Source organism: Natator depressus, chromosome 11, assembly GCF_965152275.1.
Source record: "Natator depressus isolate rNatDep1 chromosome 11, rNatDep2.hap1, whole genome shotgun sequence".
NCBI lineage: Eukaryota > Metazoa > Chordata > Testudines > Cheloniidae > Natator > Natator depressus.
In genome coordinates this window covers 12,339,208-12,356,092 of record NC_134244.1, presented here as the reverse complement: position 1 = coordinate 12,356,092, position 16,885 = coordinate 12,339,208, and the positions used below count along the sequence as shown (strand labels likewise).

Sequence of the window (16,885 nt, the reverse complement as noted above, 5' to 3'; positions counted from 1 at the left end):
ATGACATCTATTTAGTGCACCTAAGAGCAGAATGTTGCCAGCAGACTGATGTGGATGGGAGGAGCAGGAAGGGATAATGAAGCTGTCACTTTTATAAATCCTACACCTGCAGAAAGCTCCCTGTTCCTGTCTCTCAGACAGCGAGACAGGCTTCAGCGTGGGGTGGCTCTGAAGATATCACAATACATTCCTCCTGTTTTTGATAATACGCAGAGATGCCACACTGGATGGGTTGATAGTGGGTATATGGACGATGTCATTGCAATGATTGTGCTCTGATGCTTTGGATTCTGAATCCCAACATATAAAAAACTGAACATATCTCTAAAAGACAGCTTTGAGCCTCGCTTTCCAGGTGAAAATGTAAGGACATCCAATATGATGCATGTGAAAAAATAAAAGCTCTACAAGTAGGAGTGGCTGGAATCTTTCTTATGATGCCTATTATGTAATTCATATTTTATGAGCCAAGATCTCTGGAACCTGATTTTGAATAAAGAATCCTCATATCTGAGTGTTAACTATACAGATCTGTCTGTACAGAGCCATAAAAATCCTGTATCTCTGAGCAGACAGCTAATTCACGTGAAAGACTCTGCTAATGTTATAAACTTGGAAAGTGACACTCAAGTGAGTTATAAATAACAGTGAAGTGAGTTACTGCCTGAGAGAAGACTTTTGTTCCTTTCCAAATTCATGTTAAGCCAGAAGAGCCAAGAAGTGAAATCAAAGCTGCAAGATTTGATAGGAGGAAAAATAGAGCCAACGAAATGGTAAAGGTGGAAAACGAAATTCAGCACATAGCAGACTTTAGTGACCCAGGGACCTTTCATAGTATAAGACAAGACTAAAGAACCAAATTCTGTCCTTCTGTCCACAGTGAGCATCTGCTGTGAATCTCCAAGGGCAGAAATAGAAAAGAACATGGACTGCATGCGACTGTAAAATCCGCACAGAATGGATTCTGGGTGGCGCTTTGCAGACACACACCAGGAAAGTGTATGGCAGAATCACTGGGAAGAATTTGGCAGCTACTTTATAGGACCACCTGCAAAGTCTTGGAGAAGCTTCCCTGCAGAGAAAGGCCTATGGGATCCGTAGGGTGGTCAGAGGCATGTACTAGCCCTGACCCTGGCAATGGTCTCTATGCACACACAGCTGTTCAGACTATTCCTGTTTTTAGTGGTAAATGATTGTGGAAGGGGAATAGGCAGCGTGACCAGGGCAGAGCATGTTTCTGAGGGACAGCACCTCACAACCCTTTATTTGTAGAACAGTGTCATTCATTTCCATCACAGCTATAAGCCTTTTCATGACTGGTGCTAAAATACAGGACAAAGCACATTTTATAAATATTAGTTGGGGATAACGTTCAGTGATATAACATATGCTTCATACATGTGAGCCCCTCAATTAAATACTCAGCACCTCCACTAATGTCTCTCAACAAGGGTCAAATGGTTCTCTGTCTCTTTCAGCCTGACCTTCTGACAATAATGTCCTTTTAATGTTACAGTTACTATGTTCACATCATGTGAAAGATCCCTGGCTTAAAACTGGGAAGAAATATTGCTTTTGTATTCTCGAGTTCAGGGATCAGCAACCTTTGGCCCACGACCCACCAGGGTAAGCCCCCTGGCGAGCCCGGATGGTTTGTTTACCTGCCGTGTCCGCAGGTTCGGCAGATCGCAGCTCCCACTGGCCGCGCTTTGCCGTTCCAGGCCAATGGGGGCTGGGGAAAGTGGTGCGGCTCAAGGGATGTGCTGACCACCGTTTCCCGCAGCCCTCACTGGCCTGGAGCAGTGAACTGCGGCCAGTGGGAGCTGTGATCAGCCGAACCTGCAGACACGGCAGGTAAACCAACCGGCTGGGCTCATCAGGGGGCTTACCGTGGCGGGCCGCAGGCCAAAGGTTGCCAATCCCTGCTCTAGTTCAAACACAGGTTATTGGGCTGGATGCAGAAACCACTGGATGAAGTTCTTTGGCCTGTGTTATGAAGGAGATCAGGCTAGATGATCATAATAGTCCCTTCCTGTCTTGAAATCTACATTGATTTGATAAATAATGTGGGATATCAGGCACCAAATAGGGTAGGTCCCTTAAATAAAAGGAGGACTATCGACCAAGAGTAATTAATGAGGCTGCTATAAATCAGAATACATTGTCACTGGGGTATCTGAAAGCTTTCAGTAGTCTGTTATGCCTGTTTCCAGTTGCCAGTCACAATTTGGAATCGATATACTTAGTCAAAAAGCAGATCAAATATCCACTATCTAAAGATCATCCAATATATTAGGACTGAAGCAGGAAAGAAGAGACAGCAAATCACATTACATGGCTTTGGATTAATATCCATATGCCAAACATCTGCCTTGACTTGAGTAAGAAGCAGAAGTCCCTAGTGCAGACAAGAGTTCCTAACTGAATGTAGCTGGTTTGCCATCACCAACAGAAACACCAGTGGGTTCACTTTTAGGTAGAATACCTCTTCTCTAAATAAAAAAGAAAGTGATACAAGTTGGAGAGAAAATACACACAGATGGCAGATTTCCTTGCAGAATGGATAAGGTCCAATGCACCTAAATAAATGGAAGTATAGGTAGTGTTTGTGGAGTACAATTAACTCTGAAGATGATCTATCTGTATTCCAAGCACCAGAGCAGGAGGGAAAGTTTATAGACAAGCTCCAACTCCAACAGAAATCTACAGAGTGGACATTTAAGACAATTCTCAGGGGAAGTTTACGAGAGGAACTGCAAAAGAAAGTGGCCTGTAATGTGGATTTCACCATCTAGGGAAGCCAGAGAGAAGGGGTTAGATTTTCAAAAGCACAGATGGCAGTTAGGACCTGACTCCCATTGAAAGTCAAAGTGGCTAGGCACTTAACTGCCATTTGTAGCTTTGAAACTATCCTCCACATTTTTAGCTTTAAAAGCGAGCTAGACAAAGAAGGGATATGGAAAACAGTAAGCAGACAGGTTTCAGTAAGCAGACAGATGCTTGGAATTAAAATAGAGATGTTTGACCAAATACAATACAGGGTGTGACTATTTCTCCAGGCAGGAGGAGGGTTGGGGTGCAATTTGTATCCTCTTCATAATGTCCATGGGGGCAGTTAAGTAAGAAAAGGCATTTGCCCTGGGAATGGATTGGTGATCCTTCAGCAGATGCCCCTTCTGGGTTCCACCATGGAGAAGCAGCTTCAAGCAGTGGATGAAGCTCCCAAGGAAAGAGTCTTGTAGTGGAGAATTGCCAGGAGACACAACAGTAGGGTGAAAGATGAGCCACTGAGATTGGAAGGGATTTTCAGTAAGACTGTTTTCAACTCTTTGGTTTTTGCCTGTTTCTATTATCACTTATTTAACTTCAAGGCCTAATGAGCATTTTGGAGAAAGCCATTTCTGTTAAAGATTTCACCACCACTACTTCCATCAAGGTGTGAGCACTAACAATCTACATCTGCAGAGACTTCCAGATGGACCTCGCACATAGCCAGGTATTCCTGATAGCCCTAAAAGTTAAAAGAAATAAGCAAGGGGGGAAAACATTTAAAAAAAACATTCAGGCAAAATCTTCCAGTAGTGAAAAAGGCACAAGCCCAAATGCAACAAAAGCCATTCTTAACTTAGCCCATTTTTCAGATTTATTTCAAGGCACTCTAAAGAGAGGGTGACTTTAGTAGGTTATCTGCAAAGAACAATGGATTAAGTTAAGAATGGAATTTTAGCTTTAACTGTGATCTTTGCTGCTTTGCTGCATTTTTATCCTATGTTCTTTTTAGATTTAATATAACCCTTATATATAATTATAGAAATGATATGCAATGACTCATATAAGAGCGCTAGAATTAGTTACATCAATTAAATATTGCATTATATTAACAAAAGGAATTAGAAATTCAAAAAGCCATGGCTCTGACTTCCTCATTGTTATTTTATTTTTATTATTTATTTACAGCAGTACCCACCACCTGCTAGGTACTTTCCGAACACTTAAGGCAGGGACAGTCCCTGCTCCAAAGAGCTCATAACCTAAGGCTAGGCAGATAAGCACACAGAGATTAAGCCATGGAGGGGCAACAGGTAATTAACATACAAATCAATACTACTCACTGTGAGCAGCACAGCAGAAGAGGGACTTTAAGAGGGATTTAAATGTGGACTGGGAAGGGGCCTTGTGAATGAGCTCTGGGTGCTTGTATTATGCATAGGGGACAATGGGGAATAAGGCAGGAAGATGTCAGAAGCTGAGAAAAATGTGGACAAGGCTGGGAACATTGGTAGAGTGGAAGGGAGAGTAGGCAACGTGGAGCTTGACAAGAGGGGAGGGGCATGGAGCCAGATGCATCTACCAGAGTAAAAGCTATAGGACAGTTTCTAGGAAAGCCATTGGAATCTTATGCATGTCCATCAAATGCCTTGGTTTTGAAAGCACAACACAGACTTCAGGATGTGCTCACAAAAGTGCCTCTGCCATGCATCTTTTCTCACTTATGGTTAGCCACTTCAGCTTTCCACCATAGGGAAGGGCTTCACTCCCGTATCTTAAAGGATAAGGCATGCTTAATCAGTCAGAATGGTGACAGTGTTTTCCAGCATGAGAGCACAGCGGGGATGTGATTGCAGGTGATGACAGAGGTAGCTCTGCTCTCTGGACAGATAGAAGGGGACTTAAACCAGCACAGAAGAAGGAATTATTGATCTGAGAATCACAGTGGTGTCCATTGTATCAGCATGCTTTATTTACACAGCACAGCCTCTGCTTCTATATTCAGTTTACACCCACACCTGAGAACCCAGGCCACCATGGAAAACAATAAAAATATAAATATCTAATTTCCAGCTAAATCTCAAGCCAACCACCATCAATAAAAACACATTTTGCTTAAGGTATAATTTGTTGCTCTTAGTCTCCCAGCCTCTGTTGTCTTCTCTGCTATGCTTAGAATAAACAAAGATCAAAAGCATTACAGGTTTCTTAATTATGATGATGGGAATATCTTTTTGGCTTCCCAAATTAAAAATAGGATAAAATAGCTCTGTTAATTCTGATAATGGTTCCACTACTGACACACAGGAGTCTTTGTTATAGTTTTGAGACAACTGACTGCAATCTAGTATCTGTTTAAAGATTATTCTTTTGTCAGCTGAATCAAATCAACAATTGCTTGAGATGTATAATATAAAGGTGACATTTAACATACATTTCAAATTGCTTTTCATTTTATTGTCGTTTAAGTTGTTTTCCTTGCTTGAAGACTAATCTTGGCAGCTAGACTTATTTATAAGTTCCTGTATTGATCTGGCTACAAACTTTTTCTGTTTTGTCATTGGTTATGAATTATGTGTCATAGTTATACATTTCATTTAAAGAAAGAGATCTCTAACTAAAAGACTCTGCCTATCAGGTCCCCGATGCAAATAAGAAACATGCTCTCTGACTCTTGTAGTGTGAGTTCTAGTGTTCTCATAATAAACAAGAGAAAATCACACATAAACAATAGTAAATCAAAGTAACATCACTGATTTTCTTTCAAGCCCCTATTAGTCACTACAGCCCTGATTCAGCAAGGTCAAAGTACATGTTGAACTTCAAGCACCTTGCTGAGTCAGGGTCTACTAGATGTGTCTGTGTGCATCAAAGCAAATACCCACACAGGGATAAAGTAGACATGGTGGAACTGGACTCTACACCCAGTTCTGAGCATGACCAGCTGTATGACCTTGGGCAAGTCATGTCACCGCTCTGCGCCCCAGTTTCCCCATCTATAAAACAGGGATACAGATACCTATCCACCTTGGAAAAGCACTTTGAGATCCTTGATTGAAAAGCACTGCATAAGGGCAAAGAGTTATAACTGGAATGAATTCTGAAATCTTCCCTCAAAGCTAGATGGTGTCACTTGCTGAAGTTGGAGGCACGGTGAAGCCATACTGCCACATGGAACATCTCTGATCTTCCTGCTGTGTACATAACCCAGGCTTGGGGTCTGCAATGAAACTCAGAAAGCTTCACGTGATTTGGAGTTCTTAATGAAAGGCTCACACAGCTCCACTATGAACATCCAGTGTATGCTGCATGCAGACACACCTATATAGTTTGCATTTATTTTGATTTCAGTCTAAAAAGTACATGCATTTATATACATGCATGTACACACATGCTCATGAAGAGTGGGAGTCATTAAATACTCAGCATTTGCCACTCTGCAGTACCACATATCTTCTATTCTATGCATATGAAGATACCATGGTTATCGCATGTATCTAGAAGTTTGAGTTTTTAAGACAACCACTGGTCTTGCGCAAACATACCATGTGTGTAAGAGTATGTATTAGGATATCCAAGTGTTTGTATGTGAATGGTATGCAAAGAACTATTTTAACAAGACTGTTCTATTTATATTTATAGCAAAAACTGTAGAATAGCTTTCCCTACAAAATATGACTATACAGAAATGTGGGTCTGTACTGTATCTGTTGCATATTGCTATAGATCAATTCCCATCTAGGAATCTGCATTCACAGCTTTTCCATCTACTATAATGTAACACTATTTCTTGTCCTAACTTAAAATAAACTGTCTCTTATGAAGTGTTATGTAGCATTCTAAAGTTTCCATTAACTATCAATATATTCCATCAGAACACCTATTGAATTACATGCAACATCTCTGGGAATATATCATCATAGAACACTTCAAAAAAAGCGCCACATTAACAGATTTATTCACTCCCAAAGGTGTCTCTGAACCACCACAAGAAAGACACATTCGCAAGTTGATACCTCATATGGGCTATGTACACAACACTATGTTCCAGCATACATGAGACACAAATTAATTAACATCTCATGCTTTAGTATCACATTCCATCTGATTTACAGGTAAATATTTATTCAGATTTGTTAAAAATCTCTTTAAAATTACTCAGTCCAAGAAAACTTCATTTATTTAATGCACTGATAACAGTTTTTCCAACAATAGCATTTGATTTAAAAAAAGGAGTACAAGGTAGAGATATAAGACCTCTTTTTAAATCTACTCCCAGGCACATAAAATTACATGATGAGCACTTTAGGGCTTCTTGTACAGTATTTCTCTTTTCCCCCTTTATGTAAAACAACTGTTATGCCTGCCTGTTATGTAAAACAACTGTTATGCCTGTTATGCCTGATTTGTAAGACAACCCTTTATTTGATGCTTAATATTTTGTTGCATCGAGGGGTTCAAAGCCATAAAATGCATCTAAAGAGAAAAATCTCACCTTCAAAAAATCGTGAACTTTAGATTAGCAAAGACAGATGTACATGAGGGGCATATGTAAGCCACTGTACGATGCATGCCATAAAACTGGCCACCAAAGCATTCAGACACTCTGAATACAGTCAGCTGGGCAGACATGAACGTGTCTTGTATCTTATCAGTATGTCACAAAGGCATATTACTGGTTTCTAAATTTCCAAGTTAACAACTGATTTCTATTCACCTCCTAGTTCCACCAGACATCTCAGTGTAATCAAAGTCTTCTGTGATTCCCTGGAACTCTGTGTATCCTGTTAGAGTATTAGTCAGAGACATAGTCACCACCTCCACAGTGCTACCTTTCCTAGGTCACCCACACAGCTCTTACCTCAATGGTGTACTGTTCAAAAATCCGGAGCTGAAGGAAGATGTCGAGCTTAATTTTCCGCTCATGGAAGAGCTCTTCCATCTGTACCTGGGCCTCGTCAAGCTGCTGAAGGACAGATTCAATGTGGCTGATGGAGCTATTGTGTGGAGTCTTGTTGTTGGATACCGCTGAATCCCTGTGTCAAGGCAGGAGAATGGTTAAAGCTCAGCATTAACGCAAGAAAAGAGCAGGAATTAAACACTCTCAATTCTGTGCACAGCTGAGAAGTGAGCCGAAGCACAAAGGGCTGGAGGAAGGTGTATGCAATGCTCATTTCTTCTGCTTGTTGAAATCCTGTGTTTCCTGAACTCAACACAAAGTCAAAACAATGAGCACATCCTTTCACATGTTGTGACACTTTGACCCTGATACACTAACAAGGAGTTGGAGGGGAACAGAATGGCACATAAATCTGAACTGATCTCTTGAGGAATCTGACTGGAATCAATCCCATTTAATTCTAGTCCAAATGACCCATTTCTTTCTACAATCAGCCTGTCTCAGAGGCATCATCCTCAAAGCTGCTACTAACACGCTGTAGATCTTTACAAGTTAAATTATGCCACCATTTGCATTGTTGCTAGTGAACTAAGAGAGTTGGAATTGCCAATATTTTAGCCTAACAAGACTGGGATTCTTCTGATTCCCCTTGATTAATTGGTCAGAATGCAACATAACCAGGGAAAAATTCCAACACTGTAAGTATTTTAAAACACTAAAAGACAGATTGTGACTTGCCCTTGTGTAGGTGCCCAGGGTGATGGGTAGGGTGCAAGGAATCTTCCCCTCACTGTACACTCCATGTCCCCAGGGGTGTTCAGGACCTGCTTCTGCTATGCACCCCCAGAGCACACATCATCCCAAAGGGGGCAGAGAGGAGAAAGGGCCATAGCACCACCCCCTACTCTCCAGCTCAAGCAGTCAGGAGGAGCAGGTTGCACCATCTTAATAGCAGGGGTCTGCCTTAATGCCACAATCTGGCCCCAAGACAGTTGTGTGTTATAAATACAGGGCAGAAACTATTTTCATTATTGTCCGTTTCCTCATTGCTGGCTATCTCACATTTAACACTAGGGATCTGGAATCTGAAAGTTAGCTTGGGTTCTTTAATATATGTTTGTTCTGTGCGTTCTGTGGATAAATAAGCTTTTCAGGGCATTAAAGGTAAATTCTCTCCTCAGACATGCCACTGTAGCGTCCCCTAACTTCAGCGAGAGCCATGTAGGCAGATCTGAAGACAGAATTGAGTGCCGAAGTTTTGGTGCTTAAGTTAAAACAAGTAAAATGCCAAAGAAAGTTATATTTTGTTTTCCCCATAAAGTACACAGTGGCAGCTGCATTGCTTGAGACATTTAAAATAAGACAGTTTGAAGCACTATAAAATATACTGTAAGGAAAAATCCTGCCCTGGTAGTGTAATAGGATGAACCAGCAGACATTTTCCATTGCTAGTCCCTATCAGTCCGTGATTCTGTCTTGGGGAAAAGAAAAACATGTTGAAACATCAATTCATGGGACTGCAGCAATAAACTGGCACTCCTGTGCAAGCACTGCAACCTAACCATGATATTGGAAGGTGATTAAGGGTTTACTCCTAGCCCTGTATAATGCGTGGTGTATAGCTGCACCACCCCAGGAGGAGCTCCAAAAAGAAACTGTGACTTGAGCTCCTGTTTTGCACAGTTGCATGGGGAAGCATGCTGAGTTAACTTATTACCAAACACAGAGCATTTCCCCACACTCCTGGCTAGCTAGCTTGTAGACAATGGAACCAAGACTCTGCCTACTTCTGTCCTTCCTTACCCATCGGCTCACAGCAAGAAATATCAAGCAAGGAATCCTCTTTCTTCCCTCCTGCACTCAAAAGGCTTACCTGTGATCCAGGTAAGCCTGGTGCAGTTGTACAGTGAGGCAGAGACATTTACACCCCATTTCCCCCCATGTCCCTGCATAAGCTGAATCACAATCAAGCTCTATATAATCACATTATATATAGCAGAAGTTCTTGTGGTAGAATGTACATAGCTGCACATGGAGGAAGGAAGAGAGGTAGTTTGTATCTATAGACTCTGTATGGAAGACTCAAGAAGAGTACTACTGTGACTGCCAAAAATCTTATTTAGTGAACTCCCGTTAAACAAGTTACTGCTTCTATTTTAGTGATGATCTTTTGGTTACATTCCTGGCAGGTATTGGAAGATTCTCCATACTAGGATAACCCTCACAATATAAAAATATAGGGCTTGATTCTAATCTCAGTCACACCAGGAAAAATCAGTAAAACATCACTGAAGTCAAAGTTAAACTGGGGTAAAACCAGTGTAAATGAGAGCAGAATGTGACCCTTGGGGTGGAATTTCTTGATAAGATAAATTCACACTGGATAGGAACAAAGTTTAAGAAACTCATATTTACTGAGAGGACAGAAACATTTCTTAAAGTCAGTCAACTAGCGCATTCTAAATTGGGTAAAAGGAGCAGCTTTAATTTATAATACAAATGCCAATACAAGAATAGTCTGACAGCATGAATAAACTACACGTACTGCACACAGTGAAATACTGTGGCCTGTTATACAACTATACAGGTTTTATTTACAGGCATACAGCTTCCATACAGCAAGAGTAATCACGTAACCCACTGGGCCTCAGCTCACAACCATTTAACAATCTTCCATAAATATTCACTCAAAAATATTCACCTGAAAAACATTTAATCTATATATCTACCAATCCATTAGATACAGCAATCCATGCTGATTCACAGACTATTCTTCTTAGTCTCTACAAATCACTCCTTGCAGTTTCAATAAAATACTATAAGAGCCTGAACCATCATAAATATAAAAGGTAGTGAATAAATCCTTCTGTTAAATTGTAAGTTACATTTCCCCTATTAACTTGCACCTAATGCACAATGCTCCACCAGATTTCTTGACATCTCTCCTGAGGTAGGAAACATACCTGAGCTGTTGGATTAGATCTTCACCTTCTTTAATGACATTGAGGGTAGCATCCAGGGTGGCTGTTTGCTGCTGCTGGAACTGCTTGATAAGCTCCTGAACCGCATCCACTGAGTCAGCACAGACATCCTCTAAGAGCTCCTTCTGCAGATCTTCCATCCACGTCCACAGCTGTGAAGGAGGGGAAAGAAATACAAATCAGAAAGAGACAGAGGTTGAAATTTAACCCTTTTATCATTTAATCCCATTTTAGAAAGCATTAATCAAGATTCTACACACAAATCGTTTCAGATGCTAAATGATACCTAAACTTATGATTTCAAAATCAAAAAGCTATATTGAGTTCTGATTCTGGTACATGGAATTTAATTTTAAACATCAAAGTAAAATACACATATCAGAATATTAAGCACTGTATTTCTTAATTTAATTGGCATCTCAGTCTATTATATATCACTATAACCTTAAACTAACGTACTGCTGCAATGAACTCTACATACAACAAATAAATTATAACCCCTTAAATTGACACAATCCTATCAGGAGCTGAGTTTCAGAGTAGCAGCCATGTTAGTCTGTATCCGCAAAAAGAAAAGGAGTACTTGTGGCACCTTAGAGACTAACAAATTTATGTGAGCATAAGCTTTCATGTCCTCAGATCCCACTGACTTTACTTGAAGTTGAATGTGTTCAGCATCTTGCAGGATCAGGCCCTAAGAAAATATATCAAGTGTGTGATATTGATTGATAATCAGTTGTGCCCAGTCAACTATGCTTTCCATACAGTATTTTTGCAATGTGCCCTCTGCATCTGAGATTGTGACTTTAGGATCTAGATGAAATCCAGACATAATAAAAAGGTGTCTTTGTTTCTACTGGACAACAGTGACCCCAATCAATTCTATGCTGATCTATTCATTTTAAATGGTCCTGACTATTACTTAAAAACATCATTTTACTAAGTGTTTAGATTAGAATTTCCAGCCAGCTGTTCACTCACTGAAATCTGAACAGCAGACAAGCCCAAGCTCCTAGATAGTTACAAAGCCCCTTACAAAGCACTGAGGTTTCCCCATTAAGCTTGCCTTGTAGAGTAGTGTAAAATTGCACCAACTGAGCTGGCGATCTGCCAGCAAATCCTCATGGCTCTATGAAAGAATATTTTCCACTTGATGTGTCCCATTAACCCATTCTCTGTTGCTCTCTGCTGCATCTTGTGCAAGGTGACAGGACAGGTCACTGTATTGGGAAGTGTTGCCATTCCAATTGTGGGAATTCTAAAAAGGACAGAGCTAGTATATTGGGCAACAGTGGAACTGTGTTTTGTCTGCTTTTTCATGCAGCTATAAAGTGATTCTCCTCAAAGAGAGTTCGGGGTACACATCAATAAAAGATAGACAACTATGCGGGAGAGTCAGTGAAGTTGGTAAAACTATGTTACTCTTCAGAATGAGGCCCAATGGACCATAAGCCTATTGATTTGTTGTGGGAATCAGGCTTCCTCTGTTCTATTCCTAACTCTGTTACTGACTATTTGTGTAACCATGGGTAAGTCACTTAGGAAAGCATTTCCATAATGTCTGCATTTGCTTGAGACAGCATCTGAATATCTGAACTCATTAATGTCAGATTTTTCCAGAGGATGACCTTTGATTGTGACGATTTGCATAACAAAAGCTATCAGAGTTTAGGGTTATCCTTGACTAGAAGGTTTTAAATCTTTAGTCTCCACCAATCCCTGGGAAATCCTAATACAAAGGATCAGTCAGTATTAATAAGATTAAGAAGATATTTCAGAAACAACTTGCAAAAGGAATCTGACTCAAGTTTATCTTTATTTCACACCTCCCAGGTGTTTTTACTACTAGTAATTCCAATTAGTATAATTCACTACAAGGTCTTTCATTTATGAGAGCAGCGAAAGTAATAAAATGAAATGCACTACAGCATCACTCGGAGGTGAAGCTGGTTGTTAAGTGAGACCAAGAAGCCACACTCTTTATTTTGGCTTGATACTATGCAGTAAAACATTTTGTGTTTTTGAGGGATTGATTTTTAATTCTGACGCAACTACTGAATTGATTTAAAAAACCCATTTGGCATACAAACCCTATCAGAGAGAGAGTTTATAATGCATTTCACTGTAGCCCTTCCCTGGATTCAATAATGCTTTTCCACACTTGGCCCATGGTGTGACGGGGAATGACCACTGAATCATGTCAAAGGTTGCTATTCTGCACCTCAAGTCATACTTCTATGTTGCAATGTGCAGAGTATTCCTGAGCACTGCTATTTCTCGTCAATGATTTAAGAGTTGTTATTCTCAGCTCATAGTAATTGTGAGGCTCAAATTTCATCTGTTTCCACTAAAAAAATGGAAATTGAATGTGGAAATCAACAGAAAATTTCACTTGGTAAACAGCATTTGTACCACAGAAGCCTTTACTAAGGAAATTCGAAAACAAATGAGCTGCACAAATTAAACAAACTGCCATCAAACTGCATTAAAAAATCTGCATGAGCCATTGTTCATACCAGTGGGTCACTAAATGATTTTCAGAGGTGCAGAGCATTCTCTATATCCACAGACGTCAGTGGGAGTGGAAAGTGCTCAGCTTCTCTTCAAAATCAGTCCATTCCAACAACTGATTTTAAAAACCAAGGCAACTTTTTTATCTCTAAATCATTAGTTTTTGATTCAGATCATTTTTCAGTGGGTAACCAGACAGAAAAGAATAAGTCATCAGACATATGGTACGTGGCCCATAGGCTTCCCTAGTCAGTGTAATGTATGCTGCAGCTTACTCCTGGGCAGCCAGTTCACTTTAGGCTGAGTACAGATTCAGTTTTTCATTTAAACCATTTATGTGTTGTAATAAAGTTTTTGGCATACATTTGCAGGAAGCAAGTTTTCCTCCTGAATGTTTAGCATTAGCAAAATTTGCAGTCACATATTTTCCAAATGTAATTACCATTTTTATTATAAGTGCCAACAATCTGCATAGCTCAAAAAAAGAAAGCAGTCTCTACTCCATCTCGCTTCGCAACTCATAAAAACAAAGACGATAGAAAAATCTGGAAAACCTACATGAAGCAATAATATAGAGGTATTTTTGTACACTTGCTTATTCACATTTACTGAATTATGGTCTGCTGCAATAAATCATGGATGCAAATATTAATCATTATCTTTAATGGTTAACAACCTGATATGCACCTGCAAAAAATATCCATCCACAAATTTTACACGTGCAAAATACATTCAAGTGAAAATTTTGTAGCTGCAAACTGCAACTGCAAGAAAGATTGAGATGAATACTTAGCCGTTCTGGTCCACGAACAAGCTGTATATAGATAAGGGTTTTGTTTTTTTTAAATTAAGGCAATCATAGTTTCAAATAAGAAAAAAATATTTAATTCTCTGATCACTAGACTGTTGCTTTATGGAAGAAAACCAAGGCCCTATTTTGGACCATCTGCCACTTTTCTTCTGTATTGTAGCAACTTTCTCTCTGTTCCTCTCACCTATAATACACAGGCAGCTTCACTTGATGGAAGAACAAGACAGCTCTTTACTTTCAGCTTTTTCATCTGATGCACCCCCGTCAGTTTACTCAAGTACTTAATGAGAGCACTTACTGGAGGTTTGAAGGACACCTGTGTTTGTTACCTAGAAATTATTGCCTTTGACTTAGAGCAAGGGACCACATTAATCAAAAATCTTAAATCCGAAAAGATGATTAAGAAAACTTTGTCTGCGAGTGTAGAATAACTATTAAGCACCCTATGCTACACCAGCTTTGAATGCTACTATTTCAAAATGCTATTGAGTTTCAATCTCCCAAAATACGATTTAAAAGTATTTAGCAATGATACTAGTAGAAAGCAAAATAAGGAGTGGTGTCATAAATAGAAAGGGAAGGGTAAACCCCTTTAAAATCCCTCCTGGCCAGAGGAAATCTCCTCTCACCTGTAAAGGGTTAAGAAGCTAAAGGTAACCTCGCTGGCACCTGACCAAAATGACCAATGAGGAGACAAGATACTTTCAAAAGCTGGGAGGAGGGAGAGAAACAAAGGGTTTGTGTGTCTGTCTATATTTTGTCTTTGCCGGGGATAGACCAGGAATGAAGCCTTAGAACTTTTAGTAAGTAATCTAGCTAGGTATGTGTTAGATTGTGATTTCTTTAAATGGCTGAGAAAAGAATTGTGCTGAATAGAATAACTATTTCTGTCTGTGTATCTTTTTTGTAACTTAAGGTTTTTGCCTAGAGGGGTTCTCTATGTTTTGAATCTAATTACCCTGTAAGGTATTTACCATCCTGATTTTACAGGGGGGATTTCTTATTTCTAATTCTATTTTTATTAAAAGTCTTCTTGTAAGAAAACTGAATGCTTTTTCATTGTTCTCAGATCCAGGGGTTTGGGTCTGTGGTCACCTATGCAAATTGGTGAGGCTTTTTATCCAACATTTCCCAGGAAAGGGAGGGTGCAAGTGTTGGGAGGATTGTTCATTGTTCTTAAGATCCAAGGGTCTGGGTCTGTAGTCACCTAGGCAAATTGGTGAGGCTTTTTACCAAACCTTGTCCAGGAAGTAGGGTGCAAGGTTTTTGGGAAGTAATTTGGGGGGAAAGACGTGTCCAAACAGCTCTTCCCCAGTAACCAGTATTTGTTTGGTGGTGGTAGCGGCCAATCCAAGGACAAAAGGGTGGAATATTTTGTACCTTGGGGAAGTTTTGACCTAAGCTGGTAAAGATAAGCTTAGGAGGTTTTTCATGCAGGTCCCCACATCTGTACCCTAGAGTTCAGAGTGGGGGAGGAACCTTGACATGGTGGCAGAGGTGGGATTAACCTGAAATCGTTTTGAGATCCAGTTGAGATTTGTTGAACTAGAAATACAGATTTTAAAAAAGGAGATTTTTTTTTTTCCCTTTGGAAAGGAAGTCCAGAAAGCAGCTTGTTTTTCTCTGCTTTGTGGCCAAGCAGAGACAAAAGGGGATTATCTTTGTGAATTGCAGGTTTTCTTTGCCTGGAGGCAGGGTACTTAACTCCTGCAGGGAAATTCACAGTCTTCCAACCCAGAGTTTTTTTTTCCCTAAAAGTAAATAGAAGGGGGGGTGTTCTACCCATTTGCCTGGAGACAAAAGTGGCAGGGTTTTTTTTTTTCTTTTTGGATTTTGATTTTTTACAAGGAGCACAAGTTTAAAAAGGAAACTTGGTTTTTCTTTGGGCTGGGTAAACAGGTTTCAAAGTAGTTGGAAGTTTTTGCTTTGATTTGGGCCCAGAGCAGAGACAAGGGAATTGTCTTTTTCTGTAGGCTGACAATCACTATCAGAGAATAGGTATTCTATTCCAGCACAGCAAAATTTTACAGCCAAGTTTTGTTTGTTTATTTCTAAACCTCGGGTGTAAAGTTAGTTAAAAACAGAGAGGTTAGGATGACAGAATCCACAGCACAACAAAAGATGGAATTAGCCAGATTTCAGGCTGAGGAAAAACAAAAGGAACATGAAAGACAGATAGAACTCATGCGGCTGGAAAAGGAGGTACAGGAGGCTGCCCACAGGAGGGAAATGGAGGCAAGGAAGCATGTGGAGGAGGAGAAGGAAAAAGAGAGGAAGCATGTGGAGGAGGAGAAGGAAAAAGAGAGGAAGCATGCACTGGAGATGGAGAAGGTAAAGGCTCAGCAGAATATACCAACAAACCCTAGCAATCCTTCTCCAGGTACCACTCCCCATCCCAGAAAGTTCCCCACCTACAAGGCAGGTGATGATACTGAGGCCTTCTTAGAAAACTTCGAAAGGGCCTGCCTTGGGTACAACATCTCTACTGACCAATACATGGTAGAGCTGAGGCCGCAGCTCAGTGGACCCTTAGCTGAGGTGGCAGCTGAAATGCCTAAAGAACACATGAACAAGTATGAACTGTTTAAATCCAAGGCGAGAGTCAGAATGGGGATAACACCCGAGCAGTCTCGTCGGAGGTTCAGAGCCCTAAGGTGGAAACCAGACGTGTCATTTACCCGACATGCCTACCACATTGTGAAACATTGGGATGCCTGGATATCCGGAGCAAGTGTTGAATCTCCAGTAAATTTGCCCTTCCTAATGCAAATGGAACAATTCTTAGAGGGTGTTCCTGAGGAAATAGAAAGATACATCCTAGATGGGAAGCCCAAAACTGTAATCGAGGCAGGAGAGATTGGAGCCAGATGGGTGGAGGTGGCAGAGAAGAAGAAAACTGGTCGCAGTTGGAGC

At 40.4% G+C, this 16,885-nt stretch overlaps 1 protein-coding gene across 6 annotated transcripts in view; it reads right to left on the bottom strand.

Annotated features, from left to right (window-relative positions):
- KALRN (kalirin RhoGEF kinase) overlaps positions 1–16,885 on the bottom strand; it is a 766,757-nt gene that overhangs the window by 265,085 nt on the left and 484,787 nt on the right. For all 6 annotated transcript variants that reach the window (XM_074967163.1, XM_074967166.1, XM_074967164.1 and 3 more), the window contains exons 12-13: positions 10,633–10,802; positions 7,631–7,805 (exon numbers count right to left, since the gene is read on the bottom strand). In XM_074967163.1, coding sequence (XP_074823264.1) covers positions 7,631–7,805; positions 10,633–10,802 — 345 coding nt within the window. The remainder of the gene's footprint in view (positions 1–7,630; positions 7,806–10,632; positions 10,803–16,885) is intronic.